The 21,261-nt window shown below is 35.2% G+C and overlaps 1 protein-coding gene across 1 annotated transcript; it reads left to right on the top strand.

The window, feature by feature from the left end:
• Nucleotides 1-255: 255 nt before the first annotated feature.
• Nucleotides 256-21,137, top strand: LOC108557375 (proteoglycan 4-like; the record flags this gene model as incomplete). The annotated part of the gene is made up of 6 exons (XM_017913863.1): nucleotides 256-768; nucleotides 16,597-16,712; nucleotides 16,776-17,072; nucleotides 17,136-20,315; nucleotides 20,378-20,635; nucleotides 20,798-21,137. Coding segments are annotated over 6 exons (4,676 nt in total), but the record flags the coding sequence as incomplete, so codon positions are not given.
• Nucleotides 21,138-21,261: the final 124 nt, after the last annotated feature.

Raw genomic sequence — 21,261 nt, 5'->3', positions numbered from 1 at the left:
ATTGCCAATTTGGTTTTTAATTTGTGGTGACCACATGCCCTCTTCCTATATCTCATCTTTACTGAAAAAGAAAATATTAACCTTTATCTTATTATTAAAGTATTACATCTTAATTCATCAAACTTAATAATTACCAATTTTAATATATCTTCTAAATTGGCTTATAGAACTGTATTGATTTGATCCTTACTATATTATGTAGTTGTCAACTATTATGATTGATTTTAATGTGTTTTTTTTTTATTTACTTTGCAGACGACACCGAATCGATATCGCAGCGTTTGGTGCAACTGTCCAAAGAGCAGGGATCCACCGACAACATAAGCGTGATCGTCGTCTTCCTCAGGGAACCCACGAAGATCGCATCCGATCGCCGCAACATCAACAAGCAACCTATAGCCGCCGACTCGGTCATGATGGACGCAGGCTTAGATAATGCCACCTCGAACAATCCGTTCACCAATTCGAACGAGGACATCCAGAACAGGATGCTAGGATTCCTGATGAAATCCAACAACGGCACGACAGGCGCTGATCCGATGTGCAACCTGGACCGTAACGGGAAGCGATCCGCCGCCGACGAATTCGACGACGACGATGATGATGATGACTTGGGGCCGGAGACCGACGTCGATACCTTAGACGACGTCCCGGTTAAGGTCTACGAGAAGATGGATATGGATGTAGACCAGAAGTTCGAGACGGAGCTCATGGAGATGGACAAGAGCCAGAGGAGGGAGGAGACGCCAACACCACCAGCTGATGAAGGTCAGTTTAAATTATTTTTTTATTACATCAAATTTTAAATATGCTTATATCCTTTGCTATTTTTATCAATTTAAAAACCGGTATACGAATTTATGAAAAACCCTACTTTACAAACTGTTTATGCTCAAAGCATAAAAGATAATTATTATGTTCATAATTCTATAATATATTGCATAAATTAGTTTCAAGTACAGTAAACCCTCATTATTCATAAGACGATAAATGAATCGCATATAATGATTTATTATTGAAGTTCATGTGCTGTTTATTCACCTGCAGTGATGAAATCTGCACGCCAATACCAATGTTACCAGGAGGTTGGGTGAATGCACCGAACTTATATAATTTTCTCTCATCGCCAAGATAGTTTCCAACTTTTTTTTTGTGTGAATCCGCTAATAAAAAGTGCTTTACCGTTATTGGTACGTATTAATGTACAGTAATAACTATGTTTTAAAATGTCTGGAGTTGAAGAGTGTAACGATAGTCTTCGGAAACTTTAATTGCTTATACAAGTTATCTGTGTGTAAGCACAAAAATACTAAATAAGAATTACCACACTTTTACCTTCTTGCAATTTAAAGAGGCCCTTATATTAACCCTTATTTTTTTGTCTTCTATTTTATTCTCCTATCATATAAAAGTTCGTAATTATTCTGCTTACTTTTTGCCTTTATACGACCTTAAAGTAATAAAAAAAGACGACAATGTTGTCTTGATTATTTTGAAGTAAATGACAAGAATCAATATAAAAAGGTTCAATAAACTGTGTATGAGTATTAATATATGAAGAATCTAAATATAGGAACGTGTTTATAAATACATTTGTATAAATGCATTCCACGGAAAATCTTATACTGAAGTAACATTCATACCTTACTTATAAATAAATTCAAATTATTTAATCGTCATTTGAAAAAAAAACTCATTAACCTTTATTTTAAGATAACTTTATTCTCATCAAATTTAGAAAGCAATATACTTTGTCAATGTCAATACTTTTTTGATTCTAACCTAAATTATGATTAAAAATTGATGGTTTTTATATTATTGTTTAATATCATGGCTTTGTATAATCGATTTTGGGTTTAGTAATACCTTAGTGGTAATTCTTCATTAAAATATCAAAATTTATATAATTGACAGACTGTCAATTATATATCAATTATTAAAATGTGCCATCTTTGATTAATTATATAATTAATTGAAGTACACAACTTTGTTATGAGGTTTACTTTTCAATTGTTCATCGACCATAAGCTTTTTCAAGCATACTGTGAGATGTTTAGTGTTGTAAATTGTCTGTGTAATAATAGTAATAATAATTAAACGGAAAATTAAAAAAATGCAAATTCTTAATTAGTTTACGGTAATATTCGCTCAAAACTCGCTCTGCAATTAATTAATTAAAAAAAAATAGAGAAAAAAAGAAATCAGTGTGAGATTATGCGTTTTCCATCGTTTCATGTAATTACAAATTTAATAAGGTCCATGTGGCTTCCTGGTGCCCGGTACGCGCGCTGTTTATTTTAATAAATGCAACCTAATTACGCGAAATTGCAATCTATTCAGCTGCTGCAGACGTAAACTAAGGCAGGCGTGTGCAGTGCATATCGAAGAAGAAAAAACTGGGTGAGAAGAAGAGGAAAGTTTTTTTTGTACACGTTTGCCACCTATTATTTGTCTATTTTCTGCTCGGGGTTGTGAAGCGAGAAAGATGAAGATTGTGGAAAGATGGAGAGATTCGGGTAAAATATTTTTGTCCTTCTGGTTGTCGTGATCTTTGGTTTGCAGAGGAGGAGAAGAAGTGCCGTGTGTGTGTACGTGTTTTTCGTGGGGTCGTCTCGGGGACATTTATTTTCGTGTTGCCGTGCCGCGAATGCAACCGACGATGTTAATGAACTCTCCCAATCGCATGCAGCAACGGCGCCGCGACGCCATTAACCAACATCACCGAACTGCATCTTTGCTTCTTCGTACTCTTCGTTAGGGTTTTTAATTAGTGAGAAATATTGCAAACAGTTTCTAAAGCTTGAGATTTTTTCTTCTTCTCTTCTACAATTATAAAATATACACACGTTATTAATATTGTATAATGATTCTTAAAATTCAGTGATTTATTGATTATTTTCATTTGAAGTGCTGCATTTTTTAAACATTAAGATGTACTGGACACCAAATTTATAAGACAATTTTTAGACTCATCAAAAATTTTAAAATTTCTTTTCGTATTTTGTATACAGAGTGAAATATATACCAAGTTAAATACATACATATGGTTCACAGATACGAAAAATATTATATGAAGAAATTTTCTTTACTTCAAAGATTACAATTGTGAAGAACAAATAATTGTTGTAAAGATCATTAGAATTTTCAAGGTTATCTATTTTTATCTCGACGTTTCTAGTTGATAGTAAAACGAATCTAATGACCTATGATATTCATGACCTTGAGACAATTTTTTAATCAAATTATACATGTAAAACTATTTAGATTTTTATGAATGGTCATATAGATTTCTACTATATCTAAGCACTCGAATTGTAGCAAGTTATTTAAACTACCATGTGTGTGATTCATTCATTCATAATTGTAATTGAAATAGTATTGAAACCGGTAATAACAAATCACTAGATATAAAATGAACTTTTTTTCTTAAAATAAGAGGAAAATTATGGATGTTTTTTCTGAAATTTTTGTTCTACTTTTATTGAATTTGTAATAAAAAAATTGTCATAACATCAATATTTAGTGCAAAAATTTTACAATTGCATGAATAATTACAATCAAAAAAATGTTTGAAATAAAAACAAAATCTTAGGTTTTTTCCATCCTAAAATAAATAGTAGTACTTTGTAATTGAAATATGGACGAGGAATGAGCAATATATTGTTATGAAACTTGAAGAAATTTTATTAATAATAGGTGGACTAAATGGAGATGTTTATGTAAAAGCTGTCTAGAAAAGTATTGTTTATGTCACCACATCCAATGTGTATATTTTGTCTTCCGATGGATGTTTACTACTAGCTAATGAACTGTCGAAAAAATAAAACCGAAAAATATAATAATAATTAAGAAGGCGGAAATTGTGTCACGCGCGTTCGCCTCTTCCGTTCCGTTCCGTTTTCCATGGCAAAAGTGGACTCGGACGGACACACGGCACGCGGCCACCATTCTCTTCCTTTTTCTTTTCCGGATGGACGACAATCGGCACACATTTCGAAATGGTATTCCGATTCCGTAGAACCGCTACGAACTAACTGTCCTCGCGCAATCAAACTCATATTTTTCTGCTGCTGCTGCTGCTGTTGTTGTTTCTACTTACATTTACTTTTTCTTTTCTTTCTCTTTCTGCAATTCTTCTGCTTAAACGTTTTCGTTTCGTTGCGCTGCTCCTGTACCTGGCGTTATTAATTCCCACCGAATTCGAAATCCGTCTTCCTCGCCTTTTGTTCTATTGTAGTTTTGTATGCAAATCGCGGGGAAAGCTTCGGCGATGTGCAGAAACCAAAAAAAAAAAGAAAAGCAAACAAAGAACGCTGTAACAGGCAGTAAAGCCGAGCTACAACAACATCATAAGCTGGAACAAGTTCTTTTTGGTTGTGGTCCACGGTTTTCTCTTCTCTTCATTTCTTTCGTTTTTTTTTGCTCTGTTTCTCTTTTTTCGGGCGTTATTGCCCTCCGTGTCCAAGTTTGGGTTGTTGCTCCTCTGCGAGCCGGTAAATGCGCTCCTTATTTCTTCGGATTCTTTTTTAGGTTGTCCTGACTTAACTGGTCTATAAATCTTTTGATTAATGCACGATTTCGTGATATTCCATGTCGGATTGTATGCATTTCTGCAGATGCATTTTTGCCGATACCCAAATGCCATGCGTGCATTCGTAGCGCGAGTCGAACAGTTCCGACATTTATGTTATTGCACCATTGAAACCAATTTTATATACATATTTTTCTTTTTCTTGGTATAATTTAGAAATCACGTCGTCAAACATCTGCTTTCTTGTAATTTTAATCATTTATTCTTCGTTTTTACGTCATGCGACTTAATGAGAACATTTTAAAACCATTCAATTATATAATCTCAATTACCCGTATATTTTTAGCTACCTTAGGAAAGTTAAGCAACGTGGTCACCAGTACCAATTATAAACTAGAAGCTAATATAATATCATTAGAAATAAATTAATATGCTTCTTTTTGACAATTGACACAATGTCAGATGTGATATTTTCTGTAATATAAATTTTCTTCAAGCCAACAAAAGTATGTAATTCATGTAAAAGTGTTACGGAGTTAATTCACTTTAAATTCATAAAATTACCAAATGATTTATGAAAATGTATGCACGTAGCTTTGGGCTTTATACATTCAACATTCTGATGTACAGTACTTTTGTGTGCATGGGTTAATTTCGTTTATGGAAAATTACTTCTCACTTTAAGAATAAATTATCTCAAGGAATTATTTGTTAAAGGAAGGCACTACTATAGTTTCCGAAACAAATCGTATGAATGAATACGCTTAGAGACATGCATATAAATGACTTATTTAGATATTTAAATAGAAATATGGAATTAACATTTAAATTAAAAGAGTATAATTATAGTCGAATCAACACATTATATTCGATTATAATATTTTTATTATATATTTGATACTTTTTCCACAGTTTTATTTTTTATACATAAAATGGAAAATAGTATTGAAATGAATATAATTAATTAATGTTTACATTGTTTTTTTTCAATAATTTTCGTTTTTATAAGTAATTTATATAATGTTATATAATGTGTATGTAATATTGTTTTAAAATTTTAGTGTTTTTTTTTAAATTTTTAAATCTATGCTGGTGTTTGAAAATATGAAAGTCTACGTAATAATGTATGAAACAGTTGAAGCGTTTCGAGTATGTGGCCCGAACGTTACGTTCCAGGTAGCTACACCATTTCATAATGGTTATATTAATTGAAGCATGCCTTATGCAGATTTTATTATTACTAGACACGGCATGAACTTGTTTTTTTTTTGTTATAAATAATAAACACGCAAGTTCAAATATCCAGTCATAACATTGCATGATAATTGTTGTTTAACATTTCAGTAAATGGGATTAAAATTTTGCGAAACAATGTGAATTTGTTATGAGGTTTCATTCTAAACTGATCATTAACCATGATGTATTTAGTTTTGTTATTTTAGAAAATTATCTCCAATTTGCCAAATTAACAAAATCCATTAGTCACCTATTCACGACAAAAATTGTTTAACTTTTTTAAACATTTCCAATTCTAATTTTTAATACATTTTTCAATGTAAAGTTTTATGTTATTTAAAAAAAGTGTTTTAGTACTGCAAAATTATGATTTGTAATCTAATCTTGCCATACATAATAGCACATAAAGCTGTGGTAAAATTAATTAACTAACCTATACTTTATACGTTCACGTTTTGTCCCTTTTAAAGTTTATTATATCATTTGCTGCGCTTTAGTTACATGAACAGTCGCATTTGCATAACCTTCCACTTCCTCGGTTCTGCGGTGGAAAAGAGTAAACGTATGCTATTTATTCATGCTTTCTTGGAAACAACTTTCTTGCAATTAAAATCGAGCGAACAATTTTTTTTTCTTAATATTTATTTTAACAATAATTTTTATATTATCCACACCGATACCGATACAGTTATAGTTACATGATACTTGACAAGTTTCGAGTACATGTTTACAGATTATGTACTTTCTATGTATATGTACTAAAGTATTATATTTGTTAAGTTACTTGCCAAGTAATGACTATTATATATTACTTGTTAAATGCCACGTAGAGTTAAACAGGAAGTCATTATCCTTAGCCAAATCAAAAATGATAATTTGTTTATTGGTATTAGCCTAACGACATTTACTTGACAAGTACTGCGTAAAAGACAAATAACAATTAAGTATAACACTACGTAGTACTTTCCAAGTAAATATCTTCTGTGACATAGAGGAAACGTTTCTTCAGACACTTAACTATTTTATTTCATTATCAACTAATTTAAACTTTGCTTATAAAATAGTCAAAATATAAAACTACGCAGTACTTCCCAAGTAAATTTCTTCAGTGATATAGCAGAAAAATATTTTCAAACACAATCAACTAATTTAAATGTCGCTATAAAATCTTGAAAATATTTGTTTTACATAAAATCATCCTATAAATTGCACGAAGTTTGACAGAATAAAATATCAACTATATCTTTATAAACGATCGTAGAAACGTATAAAATAATACAGATATCGTTATCCCATTTATTTCACGTAACACCAATTAACAGTGTAATATAGGAAAACTCTTGTACCGATCGCTTTTTCCGATTGAACCGGAAGTTTTCCAATAAAGTTAATCTCGACGAGCATGAACAAAAGAGGTATATCACCCTCCCTGGAAATTGAGCAATCGATTGGCCAGGTCGTGGATGGTGTTCGAACAGGAAACTGGAAACCCATTTGCGATGTAATAGCTACAAATTGACCTGTTATTTATTAAATCTCCGCCAATAAATTTACACGCTTACAAACATTAATAACAATGAACATAATTCGCGTTATATACATTTAATCAATAGACGATATGTAACGCTGTCAAAACTAATTGTTAGATTTATGACACCTGCGCGCCATCTGTTTTTATAGTTGAAACTATTGATTCTATCATACTAAAACCTAATTCTATGGTCACCTGTATCACCAAAATCCGATAAGAAAAAGTTGGTTCGATCCTCAATAAAACAACATAAATTTGTGGGACCCAAAAAGGGATAGAAAAAGAATACAAAGAGATTTATATCAATAATAATTGTCTTTTATATTATAAAAAACCAAAATAAAATTAAAATTTACTGATTTTACGTAATTTTTATATGGTTACCACAGTTACTAGTATTTAAATCCAGTTATTGCTAATTTTATCACCTATTTTTTTGTTTATTGTAAACAGTTTTTTGGGTATTTCCATGCTCGATTCAGAGTTGAAGTTAGAGTTAATGACATGACATAAAAAATCAATGTAATTTATAAAATCAGTAATTAACATACAATATTTAATTAATTTTAAAATTCTTATGTGTTTTTTCTATGTATGTATGTAGGTTCAATAAATAAAGTAAACCAAGTCACCATTGATTGATCTCACACATAAATAGAAAATTAAATTTTATAATAATTTTCTCAGCAATTTATTTTATTTATGAACTAGATGATATTTCTTTTAATGAACTCTTAACAATTTTCTGTTACTATTTTTTCTTTCTTACTTACCTTTTACTTTTAATATATCACCTACTGTACTTGCTCACGAGTGGTCGGAATTCCATGCTACCAAGATCTAGGCGCAGATTATGTGTCATTGTTAATGATTCAGGACGAGAGATACAATTCAATAATGCAATTCTATTCCAACCTCTTTCCATACATCCATTTATTTCGAGCACACTTCAAATAATTAATGTGAAAACAAACAAAAAAAGTTCAAGTTGTCACCATAAATTCACCAGTCTCAAAGTTTACGTTTCAGTTGTTTTTTTTTTTACTATTTGTACATAATTTAAATTTATGGTTTTCTTCAGACGAATGTTATTTCCAAAACATGATAATAAATCAGTATTGCTCTGAAAGTCCATGAAAATGACAAGTTAAAACTAGAATAAAAATATTTTAAAAACTGCAAGAAAAATGTGATGGATAATTTATTAGTATTAAGATTATAATAATATTGTAGATTTATCAAACGTTTATTAACCCAGTAAAATATTATGCTAACGTTTATACTCGAATATTGATTTGCCCTTTTGGATTTGACAGATGAAAGGGTGAAAGGATTATAATTGAAAGATCAAAGCATTGTCAGAGGGGAGATACACACCCCCCCGAATTAATGATTCCAACAATAACTTTTCTCACGACGCTTCTCTGCTAAATATTTACATAATAGTCGACAGTCGCAAGTAATTATTACTTACTTAACAAGTAACAATTAATTGCGAATATTTAAAGTATCCTGTCACTTAACAATGAACATTTAATTATATGTTAATACTATGCAGTTTCCTTGTGAATTCTGAAAATGTTTTCTTATGTAATTGTTCATACGCGAAAGGTTTCTTAAATTGCTTTATAGAAACAGTAAATATAATATTTAACATTGATATAGATGTTAAATTTTTATTTAATATCACTTTTTTATATAGATTATAAATTGAATCTTCACAGTTAAATTGAGAGAATTGAAAAAAAACGCATTCTAAAAATTTTGAAAAGAATATTTTATAACCTTCTAACTCTAAGAAGCAATCCAATTTTCAAAGTCAAACTTTCAATGTAAAAAGGTGCGTCTTATGGTGCGAAAAATAAGGATTAAGATTTAAACAATTATTTTTTTAAATCCAGATATTTGTGAGAAAGTCATAGAGATCATCATGATCTCTAGTTATGAGTATATTTAGTTTTGTGTAACATTTAACACATCTAAATAAATGCAATGCAGCGAATTTTATCAAGATGTTATGCTTATTTTTAGTTTTTCTCGAGAAGTTTTTCCTATTTCATGCACGAAAATATCATATATAAACAAGTTCCCACAATTATCAAGATTATTTCATTTATGATATTAATGAATTTTCTTTTTGATATTCATATTTTTTTATGGATCTTTACTAAATATATTGTTTTTTTTTTTGTTGGGATATTAACCTTTGAAATGTGATTGAAGAAACATATATGTTTTGCTGAAATTATATGGGAATATTCTGCGTTTAAAGTAATTTGCACTTTAATATTCATTAAAATGTATAATAAAAAAAGGTGCATAACGCAAGGTTAAAACCAGAGTTAATTAATTTAATTACAGCCTACTCGAGTCACCATTGTTATTTTCTGCGCTAATTTGAAAGATTATTATAACACGGTCTAGTCTAGTATATGAAAGCAACATTTTAAAATAATATACTTTCTAAGATAATCAATATATAAATGGTAATGCGTTCTAAAATCAGTTTAATTAAAATACATTGATATTACCTAGATTACATTTAATCCTTTTAGAAGAAATTGTGCTTATAAGTAATAATATATACATAATGTATACATAATCTAATATATTCCATAAAATGTACTATACAATCTAGTAAAGAAAAAAAAAAGGTATTTATAAACGCATTATCTGTTATATATTCAATTTTACTGATGGTATGCAGTATTTGACAAGTTACATGCAAAGTACATGTATTTGACAAGTGGTGTCATGTGTACCAACTTAAAGTGGTACACAGTCACTACGATAAATGTATGTTTCACTTCGTAATATTTTGTCACAAAATACTTTTCTTTGAATTCTTTAAATAAATATTATTGAAATTACGTGTAAATTATACGTCAATTACGTCATCAGTTGTCACCTTTTGATGACATTTGTAACTGTCTTCTGTCAATAATACATGCATCAGTTGTCATCTAATAATGACTTTTGATAACTGTCATCTGTCAATAATATATGTATTTTGTATAATAGTATAGCAACGTTTCAATTTATTCCAATTACAAAATGCTTATTATTTCCGTTCTAGTAGAGTGGCAATGTCGAAACCTGTATTGAATTAAAAACTACGTGTAAGATACATTTAGTATACACGCACAAAAAAAAATCTTATGAAATAATTGTCTCGGTGGTTATTCCGACGAAATAAGAAAAAAAAAACGTCTAGAAACACTTGGATCAAGTACATAATGTCCTTGAGTTTCGGTAATAACTAGAGCTAGAAATATACCAAATCGGAAAGAATGGATCCCAGGAATGGTATTAGATTACTGAACGAGCTTTTGGTAATCGTCACTCGACAGGATTCGTTCTATGCATCTATTCATACACGGGTATTTTTAAGCTAATGATTAAGTTAAGTGAATGTTTCAAGTAGTGAAAATCGTTCGAGAAAACAGAGTGTTATGAAATCAGAGCGATTTCGCATTACGAATGGATGAATGAATGTTTTTTTTTTGTTTGTTAATAATAGTTGATGCCATTTTGGTCTGAAGCATGTGTCAAATTCGCCGGGTGTCGGCGCTGGAATAATAATAATAAATGGGTGCCGCCGGTTCTTCTGTCATTGTTGCATGCAACGAGCGGCGTATGCGTGCGGTTGCAGACGCCGGTCGCGCATGCGCGTACAACATCAGCCTCTGCGCCTTGAGGCCCCGGCCATCCTCAGTCTTGCATTAACGTTTCGTTTCTGTGGTGTAGTGACCGGTGTTTTGTGCTGCTCCACTCCGTCATTATTTATACACACATACCTGCTAATATAGAAAAGCAGCAAAGAAGTAAAAAAAGAAGTTAGATAAATAACAACAACTTAAAGTCCACTTTTACCGTTCGGTAAAAATACAGGAATTACATCATCCAGGGAAGACACGACTTCTTCAGTTTCTGTGTGTGAATTTGGATTTCTTTCCTGCCCGGCCGAAATACCACTCGGGGCCTTTTTCTCACTCTCGTCGTCAGATTTTTTGATACTTACCACTTATTCGGAAAGCGCATTTTTCGCGACACGTCCGCTGTGATATTTTTCCCGTAGTCCAATTTCAAAGTCAAAGGTAAGAAGACCTGATTTTCAGACTTATTTGTATGTCAATTTTGCCGACGCCGGCTCCGATTTGCATTCTACTCTCTCGGACTGCTCTATTTTTAGATCTTCCATATATTTATATATATATATATATACATACATGTAAGTATATAAATATATATAGATGGAGTTAGAGTGTTTTGTGTTGCATACGTTTTTTGGAATATTTTTAGAACCACCCTTTCTACCTGCTTCTTCTTCGTCTTTCGCACAGGTAGAGGAGGGAGAGGTCCGAACTAATTGCATGGAAGTTGTGTACTTCTCTTCCTTTTTCTGTTCTATTCCCAGGAGCGCAGAGCACAGCGGTAATGGTGTGAATTGGAATAAACAATGGGGGGCATTATTAATAAATTCCACGAAGCGCGAACGCAAACAACCGTTTTATCGGGATCAGCGGGTCGTTATCATCTGTAAATTGCTGTTTGCCGGCAAACGAAAGCTCTTGCCATTTGGATTGGAAAGCGATCTTTTAAGGATACGCGTCGAGCACCTGTCACTTTGACAGTTATATCAATGCAGGCTCCGCCCGCGCACCAATTATGCAAGGTATGCGCCGCGGTCGGCAGTCTTAACGTGGCATTTCATAGAAATGACTTGCCACTTTTCCCATTCAATCATAACATATATGTTAGGAAGATTATGTGTACTACTTACATAACGTTACTTGACAAGTAATTTGTCAAGTATAGCGCAATATTCAATCTACTACATACATATTATAATTATTATCAATGATTTATCAGTCTTAACATGTACGTCTGCGCGCTTCTCACTAAACAATACTTGACAAGTAATTCATCAAGTATATATTGCAGTATAGCATTCAATAGCAAAGATTTATAATAATAACATTGATAATTTATTATAATCTACTTTCTTCCCCTTCACTTAAAATATTAATTATACCAAACCAAATGTTTTGGTTATTGAAACTAGTTATATAAGGTTAATTTAAATTATTGACAGTTTTTGACATTTGAATGAATCCAATTGGTGCGTTAGTCGATATCGCACGGAATCCTGCCAATGGCGCATTTTATTTTCCTGGTTAGACTCCGCCCGTTCGGGATTTTGACATTGAAAGTTCCGCGACGTCTATTCATAGGCGTTTGCATTACTAATTTTGTATTTATAAGAATGCGCCCGGCGCTTCCGCCTGTCTTTGTCTCGCCACCATCGAAAACATCAACAAACGAATTGCAATAATATTTATTTCATTTCATCTAAACTATTTGAAACTAATCAATTCATTTGTATTTAACAATTCATTAAGTTTTTTCAATTATTTACAGTTTCTATAAAAAAAAGTTCATTTTGTACTTAAAACAGTGAAATTTTGAGTTAATTTTGACATCAATGTTGAGTTAAGTTTCAAGTATTTAAGTTGCATTATTTTAAAGATTACGAAAACAAATTATAAGAAAATTCTGTACTAATATTTGTTATTGTAAAAAATCTTTATAGTTTATAGAATATTTCTGCTATTTTCTGCAATTAACTTAATTAAGATTTTATAAAAAATATATTTGTAAACATACTAAATTATAAATATTAGAAATATGATGTTTTTGTATTACTTCAACTTTAATTACTTTAACTTATTCAATAAGGAAATACAACATTATTGGAATTGAAGAAACTTTCTGGTTTTGCAAAAGACAAATCTATTCAAAATGTTTACATTCACATAGTTTCAGGTATAAATATTTCATTGTGATTCCAATGACCGGAAACACGTGTGTCTATACAAATTTCTTATTGAAATATCGATGCTGGAAGGCCATGAACTACCTAAGTACGTGATTTAATGATATACTAATAAATAATTACATACTCTTATTTCTGATCTGATGTTTCCATACCGATTCTTAGTGAAAAAAACAACGTCTTTGCATTAATGCGTGTTCTACAGATTATTTTATTTTTTTTCATTTGCATCGTGCCATTTATTATTGTTACGCAATGTGTTTTTCCTCTTTTGTATTCTCGCTCGGAATTGGACCAGGCTGGAGGGGAAAAACTGCACGTAGCAGCAGCAGCAGATCTCGTAATTAACTGACGGTCGGTCATTTGCGGTGACTCACGTGTTTTCGTTTAGCCGGTGAAATTTCCGCATTCGAAATCGCACTTGTTGTTGATGTTGTGCTGTGCACAGCTTCGCACCTAGAATTAACACACTTTTTTTATTGTTATTATTTTGAGCCGTTGCACAAATTGCATTTTCTAAGACCCGCTTTTTAATCCAACGGTTAACGCTCACCGGCGAAGGTTAACGCGACAATTAGGCGATCGTAAACATGCAAAAATGTATATATTTTCAACAATTGTTTCTGTTTAGAAAATTGTTTATGCAATTATATTTCATAATTAAGATATTTCTAATATCAACAGTTTACACTTAAATTGACAATTTTAAAATGCGTTATTTAAAGAGTCAACTAAATTTGTGAGACAATTTTTAGATTTCTCTATGAAAAAAATGTCGCGAAAATTATATTACATTTGTATTTCTAAGCTTTCATATTTTAATTAAAATTTTAGTCGTATATAATTCATGTTCATGTAAATCTTATATAAATTTCACTGTATTAATTAAGCAATTAAAGTTTGGTATAATCTCTCCGGTATTTTATGAAATAAGAATCATCAATGTTGTGTTATATGATATTGTAATAACATTGAAACTTTTATTTACGTTTATCCTTGATTGGCATTGTGTCTCGTTGTTTATTTACTCTAGTTCTCAAATGCGTTCTGAAAATTATGGTTTGTTATGGCTGCGAATCTCTAGGGTAAATAATCAATTTAAATAAAAGCACTCTACTAATGCAGATAAGGAACAATATTGCACGGAAAAGCATTATTGTGACTGGTTGTTAACTAGTGTATAATTATTATGCAACAATGATGCAATTAATCATTAGGTCGTTAACCTTTCGTATACAGTGTGAAATAATTATATCTGCTTTTATACATAAATATTGCTTAAATTTAAATGATTTTAAGTGTATTTTACTTAATTTAATAGTAATTTGTATCAATTTTTTGTTACACATTTCATAGTTAAGCAACGTCCATTGTTGTGGTTTATTTAATAAGTGAATTTGGTGCTAAATAATCGTATTCTAGTACAATTAATATGTTTTGCTTGAGAAAAAAGTCTGGAGAAACGCAAATTTACATAACGTTTACAATTAATTGGGGAAATTATAAATACGAATGTTGATGACTTTATTCGATATCAGCATAATATTTATTATGTATCACATATTTATAAATAAACTCGTAGATTAGCGGAAATGTTTTTTTTTCAATCTGCATGTGATAATTATTATGTGAGCAGTGATATTTGTGTTATCGCATTGCTCGAACATTTAGCTGACTTAGTAAAAGTTGGAAATTGCTGTTAAGAACATGTGAGGGGAAAAGTATAATTAAGTATAACTAAATATAGCTAAGAACAGGTTGATTTGCATCACATGGATTATTATTGTTTACATGTACGCCGCTTTATAATATTGACACGAATTCCAAAGCGCAATAATATTTTGCTCCATATTTTCCTTTGAAGAGATTTTTGAGAATGTCATAGAAAAGTGACAAAAAAATGCGTTTTGATACACTATTAAAAAGCAATTTTGAGGAATTAAATTTTGAAATTCTAGGTTAATAATGTTCTTAAATGTTCTTACTGAAGACAGAATTAGTAAGTTTCCAATTGGAAAGTTTATTGAATCAACTGCAGAACTATTAGAAATAATATAAAACTAATAAATTTATAAATGAGAATTTTGTTAATTATCTTGCAGTTGACATCTATATGAAAACATTTGATGGTTATGTTCTATTGTCAGATAATAATACTGTATAATACAGATGTTCATCAGATCATAAAAGTAGATCCAGTGGTGTGAAACGTTCCAGTTGTTGAATTGTTAAGCTATTGTCAAGTTGATTTATAGGTTTGGGTAACTCCTAGTTTCCTCTACTGCTTCCACTTGTCTCAGAGTATCCCCTTATCATCTATTATTGAGAGCACTATGATTATGTTTCTGAGAAATTTAAGATAATTTATGTTTAATGAATATAAATGAAGTTTTAGAATGAATAAATGGAATAAGCAATAATAATGTAGGAATGGAAGAAATTAAATTTGCAATTCTATGTATTGGCTCCGGTCGTAGGCGGCGATCGGATATGATGGGTGTATAAAAAACAAATGAAGGGAATAAAACTGGGAATGCGATGGATGTGAGTCTTGGTCGTCGGGACAGACCACTAACTTAGCAAGTGCAGCACACAGCATAGGTGTTCTGTGACATCTAAAATTACTTTATTAACCTCGGTATATTTAGAATTGCCTGTGTGGGCCCCGATCTCCACCACACGCAAAATGCTAATTGTGCAGACACTCGTTGCGTGGGCCACAGAAGAGCCCAGAGAGAACGCCAGAACCTACAGAGAGAAAGCGAATGCTTGCTTGCTTATAGCATACTCCACCTATGCTGTTATCAAACGAGATTGGTCTGTCGGTCATGCACCTGTTTATCTGGCTCCCATATATCAGCCTGCGAGATCATTGTACACCCCATTTCGCCTGATGGTTATGTATATAATTGCTTATGCAACCTGTTGCGAATCGCAACGATCGATTGCACCCCTAGCGACAACAGCTGCGGTCTACACTCTCATCCTCTCCGCTACATAGTTGGAAGCCAGCTAGGGTGTGGCCATTCCGCACACGCTCTGCGCCACCCTCCCTTCTCAATTCAACTTCTTTTGTACGGACACTAATGCGATTATGGCCCGGCAATAACTTGCCAAATGCAATCAAACAGCAAAAAAGGCCTCTTCCTCTCGCTCCCCCACCAAACCAAAATTACTCAATCACAAGGAAAATGATCTAATTGTATGCAGTCTACCTCTTCGCAATGCAGAAGCTTTGCATACAAATTCAATGTTTATCCTTGCCTTTTTTTTTCATACCTCGATCTACAATGCACACAATAATAATTGTGTATTTTTATGTCCGTCCTTGTACAATTTTAGATGCGCGTATTTGCACGGAATGACGCATCATCCCGTCTCGAAACCCCGTTTCCATGCTCTATGTTGTTACGCAATGAGTATGCAGTTGCATTTAATTATTTCGTTGTTTCTTTATTGCAGTTTTGGAGGCCGGCCTCGTGGATAATGTAGGTGATAGCGGCGAAGAATCCGAAGACGAGTGGAACTACTTCAAAGGAGGCAAGGAGAATATAAACGCGGCTACTACCCAGCAGCAGGTAAATTTAGCGCATATTTTTTTTTAATGTATTTTGACTATGGTTTCTTTGTTTTTGTTATAGTTTGTAAGCTCAGAAATTTCTGCTGTAAGTCCAGTGGTCCAGAGAGTCGACGAGGAGGACGAAGAAGAAGCCAACAATATGTCTCAACTTAATCCGGATGCTGCAGAGTTCGTGCCGATCTCGCCAACTCGCAACGTAGATTCACCAGTATGCAGAGCTCTCGTGGAGGAATCCATCTTGTCGCAGTCCCCCAGGAGGGTCACCAAGAACGTGGACATTAATCTCCCGAAATTGAACGATTTCGTGCAAGAGGCAAAGAACAGGCCGAGCGGTTGTTTCAGCAATGGTCACGAGAATGTAAGTACAATTCGATTAAAGGTTTATTTATTTTTTATATATATAATTTTTTTATAAATTTAGGGCCACGAATTGTCTTCCCAGGAACTCATGGAGAACTTCCTGAACGGCAAAAACATGGAGGAAATTGAAGATCAGCCGACGAGCACGCCATCGAAGATCGCAGCATCTGATGAATTCCACTTCGGTCCCAACGCTGCACTTTTCTCGCCCAGCCGTCACCTCTTCGATCAATCTGAGGCTTTGTCCACCAAAGCTACTTTCGGCGGTGACGATTCCAACCTGAGCATTCACTCGTCCATAATTGGAGACTCCAAACAAGAGACTGACCCCATGTCAATGTCCTTCTATCAAGACAAGGACGAAGAGAATCCTTTCGACTTGAACAAAGTCCATGTGCTTCCAGAGAACTTGGAAGAATATTTGAACCAAGAACAGACCACCGACTTGGACAAGGCCGAGGTATGCGAGTTGCCAAAAACCCCAGAACCAACCATGGACGAGAACTTGTGCGGCGATGAAGAGAATATCTGCCAGACCACCGTTGAAGTTTTCAAGTCGCCAGAATTGTGTGCCAAATCTCCGGAACTTTCCGAGCAAGATGATATGCTCTGCGCCAAAACACCGGAAATATCCGCAAAGGAGGATCTGGTCTGCTCGCTCCCAGAAAAGGACGATTTCGACTGCTCCAAGTCGCCGGCGTTCTCCGACAAGGAGGACCTGATCTGCGCCAAATCTCCAGCGTTCTCTGATAGAGACGAGTACGTAAAATCACCAGAAGCGGACTACCTCTGTCCAATGAAATCACCCGTCTGCGAGTTGTCCAAGTCTCCATTCTCCGAATTCGATTCAGAAGCGAAGTCTCCTGAACCAGAGCTGTGCGCCATGAAATCTCCCGAACCAGAAATGCCTAAGGAATACGAGACTGAACCGATCGATGCCGCCAAATCTCCTGAACTTGAGATGCCGGTATCGCAGTCTCCAGACTTTGAAATTATTGATGCTAAGTTCGAACAGAAATCGCCGGAACCGATCATCTGTCGCATGCAAACCCCGGAGCTTTCTAGCGAACCGCAATTCAGTGATCTGCCGGAAGCGGAAGTATGCCAAGAAGCTGAATTATTGGATGAAGATGAATCGGAAGTTTCCGATATGCTGAAATCGATGGAACCTGAATTATTGGTTATGAAGACCCCAGAACCCGAACTGTGCACTTTTACACCAGCAGAAACACCGGATTCTGAGCCGATTGCTTCGCCCGAGGTTGAATTACTGGAAGCATCCGAACCAGAAGTATGCGCAATGAAGTCTCCCGAACCAGAATTATGCGAGATGAAATCGCCTGAACCAGAAATTTGCGAGATGAAGTCTCCGGAACCGGAGATTTGTGAAATGAAGTCGCCAGAATCCGAAGTATGCGAGATGCCGCAAACACCCGAGCTTGAAGAATGCGCTATGCACTCATTTGAACCAGTTTGCGACATGCAAAACACAGAGCCTACAATTGGAGACATCAATCTTCGTAATCCAGAATTTTCTGTTCCGGAATCGCTAATGTTCGTTTCCAAATTACCGGAATCCGAGACTTGCGAAATGCAATCTCCCGAAATGCCGGAAGTGTGTGAAACACCGGAACCTGCAATCCGCGTTATGCGTACCCCCGAACCAGAGCTATGCGCTGCGAAATCACCGGAACCGGAACTATTCGCCGTAAAGACTCCAGAACCAGAAGTATGCGATATCAAGTCGCCTGAGCCAGAGCCCGAAATCTGCGAGCTGAAGTCTCCGGAACTGGAAGAACGTGAATTATTGAAATCTCCGGAACAAGATGTATGTGAATTGAAGTCTCCAGAACCGGAAGTATGTGAATTGAAGTCTCCGGAACCGGAAGTATGTGAATTGAAGTCTCCAGAACTGGAGATCAAATCACCAGAGCCAGATGTCTGCGAGATGAAATCGCCTGAGCCCGAAATCTGCGAGATGAAATCGCCTGAACCCGAAATCTGCGAGATGAAATCGCCTGAACCCGAAGTCTGTGAGATGAAATCCCCTGAATCCGAAGTCTGCGAAATGAAATCGCCTGAACTTGAAGTTTGCGAAATGAAATCGCCTGAGCCGGACGTCTGCGCGATGAAATCTCCGGAACCAGAAGTCTGTGATTTGAAGTCGCCGGAACCTCAAATGTTGGAACCAAATTTGATCGAGGACAAATTACCCGAACTGAATGCCGCACAGTCCCCAGAGCCTGAGATTATCAAATCTCCTGTGTCTGATATGACCATTCCGCTGGATGTAAAGTCGCCTGAGGAGGAAGAGAAATTGTCGCCATTGGAGGACATCACTTCTTCCGTTAAGGATGATGCCGAAGTCATGTCGCCGATTGATTTGAATTACGCGCAAGAATTGTCGAGCGCTGTACAAGAAAACATCACTTCTGAGATGTCGTCGCCTCTGGAGAGCAAAGATTTTGCTCCGAAACAAACAGAACTGTTGGAAGATATTGCTGTACCGTCTATGAATGTTTCCGAATGTCCTCTTGAAACAGTAGAGAAACCAGCGGAAGAAGCCGAGAAACCAGTGACTGAACCGGTTGCCAACGAAGCAAGTATAGTTCCTGAAGCCGTAGGTGTTGCAGCCGCGGCTGTCGTTGCAGCCACAGCTGTCGCCGCTACCAAAACTGAAAAGGACAAGAAGCCAGCTGCCAAAAAACCCTCGACTTTGACGCCTAAGAAGCCTACAGCGATGAAAACTGCCGCCACTCCGACGAGGACCGCCTCCACACCGACGAAAACCACGCCTAAGCCTCCAATGAAGGCTACTCCTAAATCAGCCACGAAGACTCTGACTTCTCCGACTAAAGCCGCGGCCCCTAGGACACCATCGACACCGAAGCTTGCATCAAGAACGACCGTGGGAGCATCTCCAAAACCAAAAACTCTTTCTACGTCTTTAAGCGCTCCAAAAGCTGCAGATAAGAAGCCGCTGACCAATGGAGATGTTAAGCCTTCACTGGTTGCCAAGAAACTCACGTCGACCACTAAAAGCGCTAGCACTACTACAGCGGCGAGACCGACCACCACCAGGCTGAGCCCGACGAAGCCGCCGACTGCAAGGTCCTCAGTTCCTGCAGCTTCGAAACCTTTGACCGCTACTCGCACGACCACTACAGCGGCTCCGAAACCGAGACCGGCAACAGGCCTTTCCAAAACTACGACCACCACAACCAGAACCACAACAACGAAGGTAATGTTCTGCTTCCTTAATATATGTATACATATATATATCTAAACTATATTATTTTTTAGACGGCAGCACCGATTGGAGCCACCAGAACTGCCGCTAAGACTGCGTCTACCACGGCCTCCAAAACGAGTACTACCACCGCTGCTGCGCCCAGAGCTCGCGTGCCTTTAAGTAAGCCTGCTGCGAAAGCTCCAGACGCGGAGAAACAGAACAAAGAGAACGTGAACAAAGCAACACGCACCACCACGAGGACCATTGGTTCCACCACAGCGACGGCCGGAAAAACTTCCACCACCACAGTGCGCAAAACAGAAACTAAGGTATGCATAAACTTTTCATTATTATTTAGAAAACTTTGTTACACAAAAACATATATATTTTTCATCTCGAGATTTCTATTATCTAATTGAATCATATTTTGATGATGACAAATTTGTATTAGTTTGATGCACAGTCTACAGTTTGTATTGTTATTTTTGTAGACTGTTGGAAATGTCCGAAGCGCCACGTCGAAGACCACCACTTTGACATCGGCGAAGATTGGATTGAAGAAAGCCCCGGCCACGACGAAGACCACCACCACGAAGACGGCGGTCTCTAAGATATCCCCGAAGCCCAAAGAGAACGGCCTACTAACGAACGGCGGCGTGACCGAGGAGATCACGACGACCACAACAACGACAATGATCACGAACTCCGACAGTCACGAGCTGCTGAAGGACCTCTCGCCAGTCGAGAACATCATCCAGGACAACTCGCAGCTCGTCGACACTTCTTCAATTGCCGCAGACTGAATTCACTTCACCCCTTCTTTTTCACTATTTAAAAAAAAATAATATAAAAAAACAACAAGCAGAAACATAAAAAAGAGTAATAAGAAAGTGGAGGAAGCAAAAAAAAAGCAAGAATTAATACTATAATAATTTTCTTTTTTAAATATTTTATA

This window comes from Nicrophorus vespilloides, unplaced genomic scaffold (genome assembly GCF_001412225.1).
Source record: "Nicrophorus vespilloides isolate i.1.1-1 unplaced genomic scaffold, Nicve_v1.0, whole genome shotgun sequence".
NCBI lineage: Eukaryota > Metazoa > Arthropoda > Insecta > Coleoptera > Silphidae > Nicrophorus > Nicrophorus vespilloides.
The sequence above is the reverse complement of the archived record's forward strand: the minus strand, read 5'-3'. Positions and strand labels throughout refer to the sequence as shown.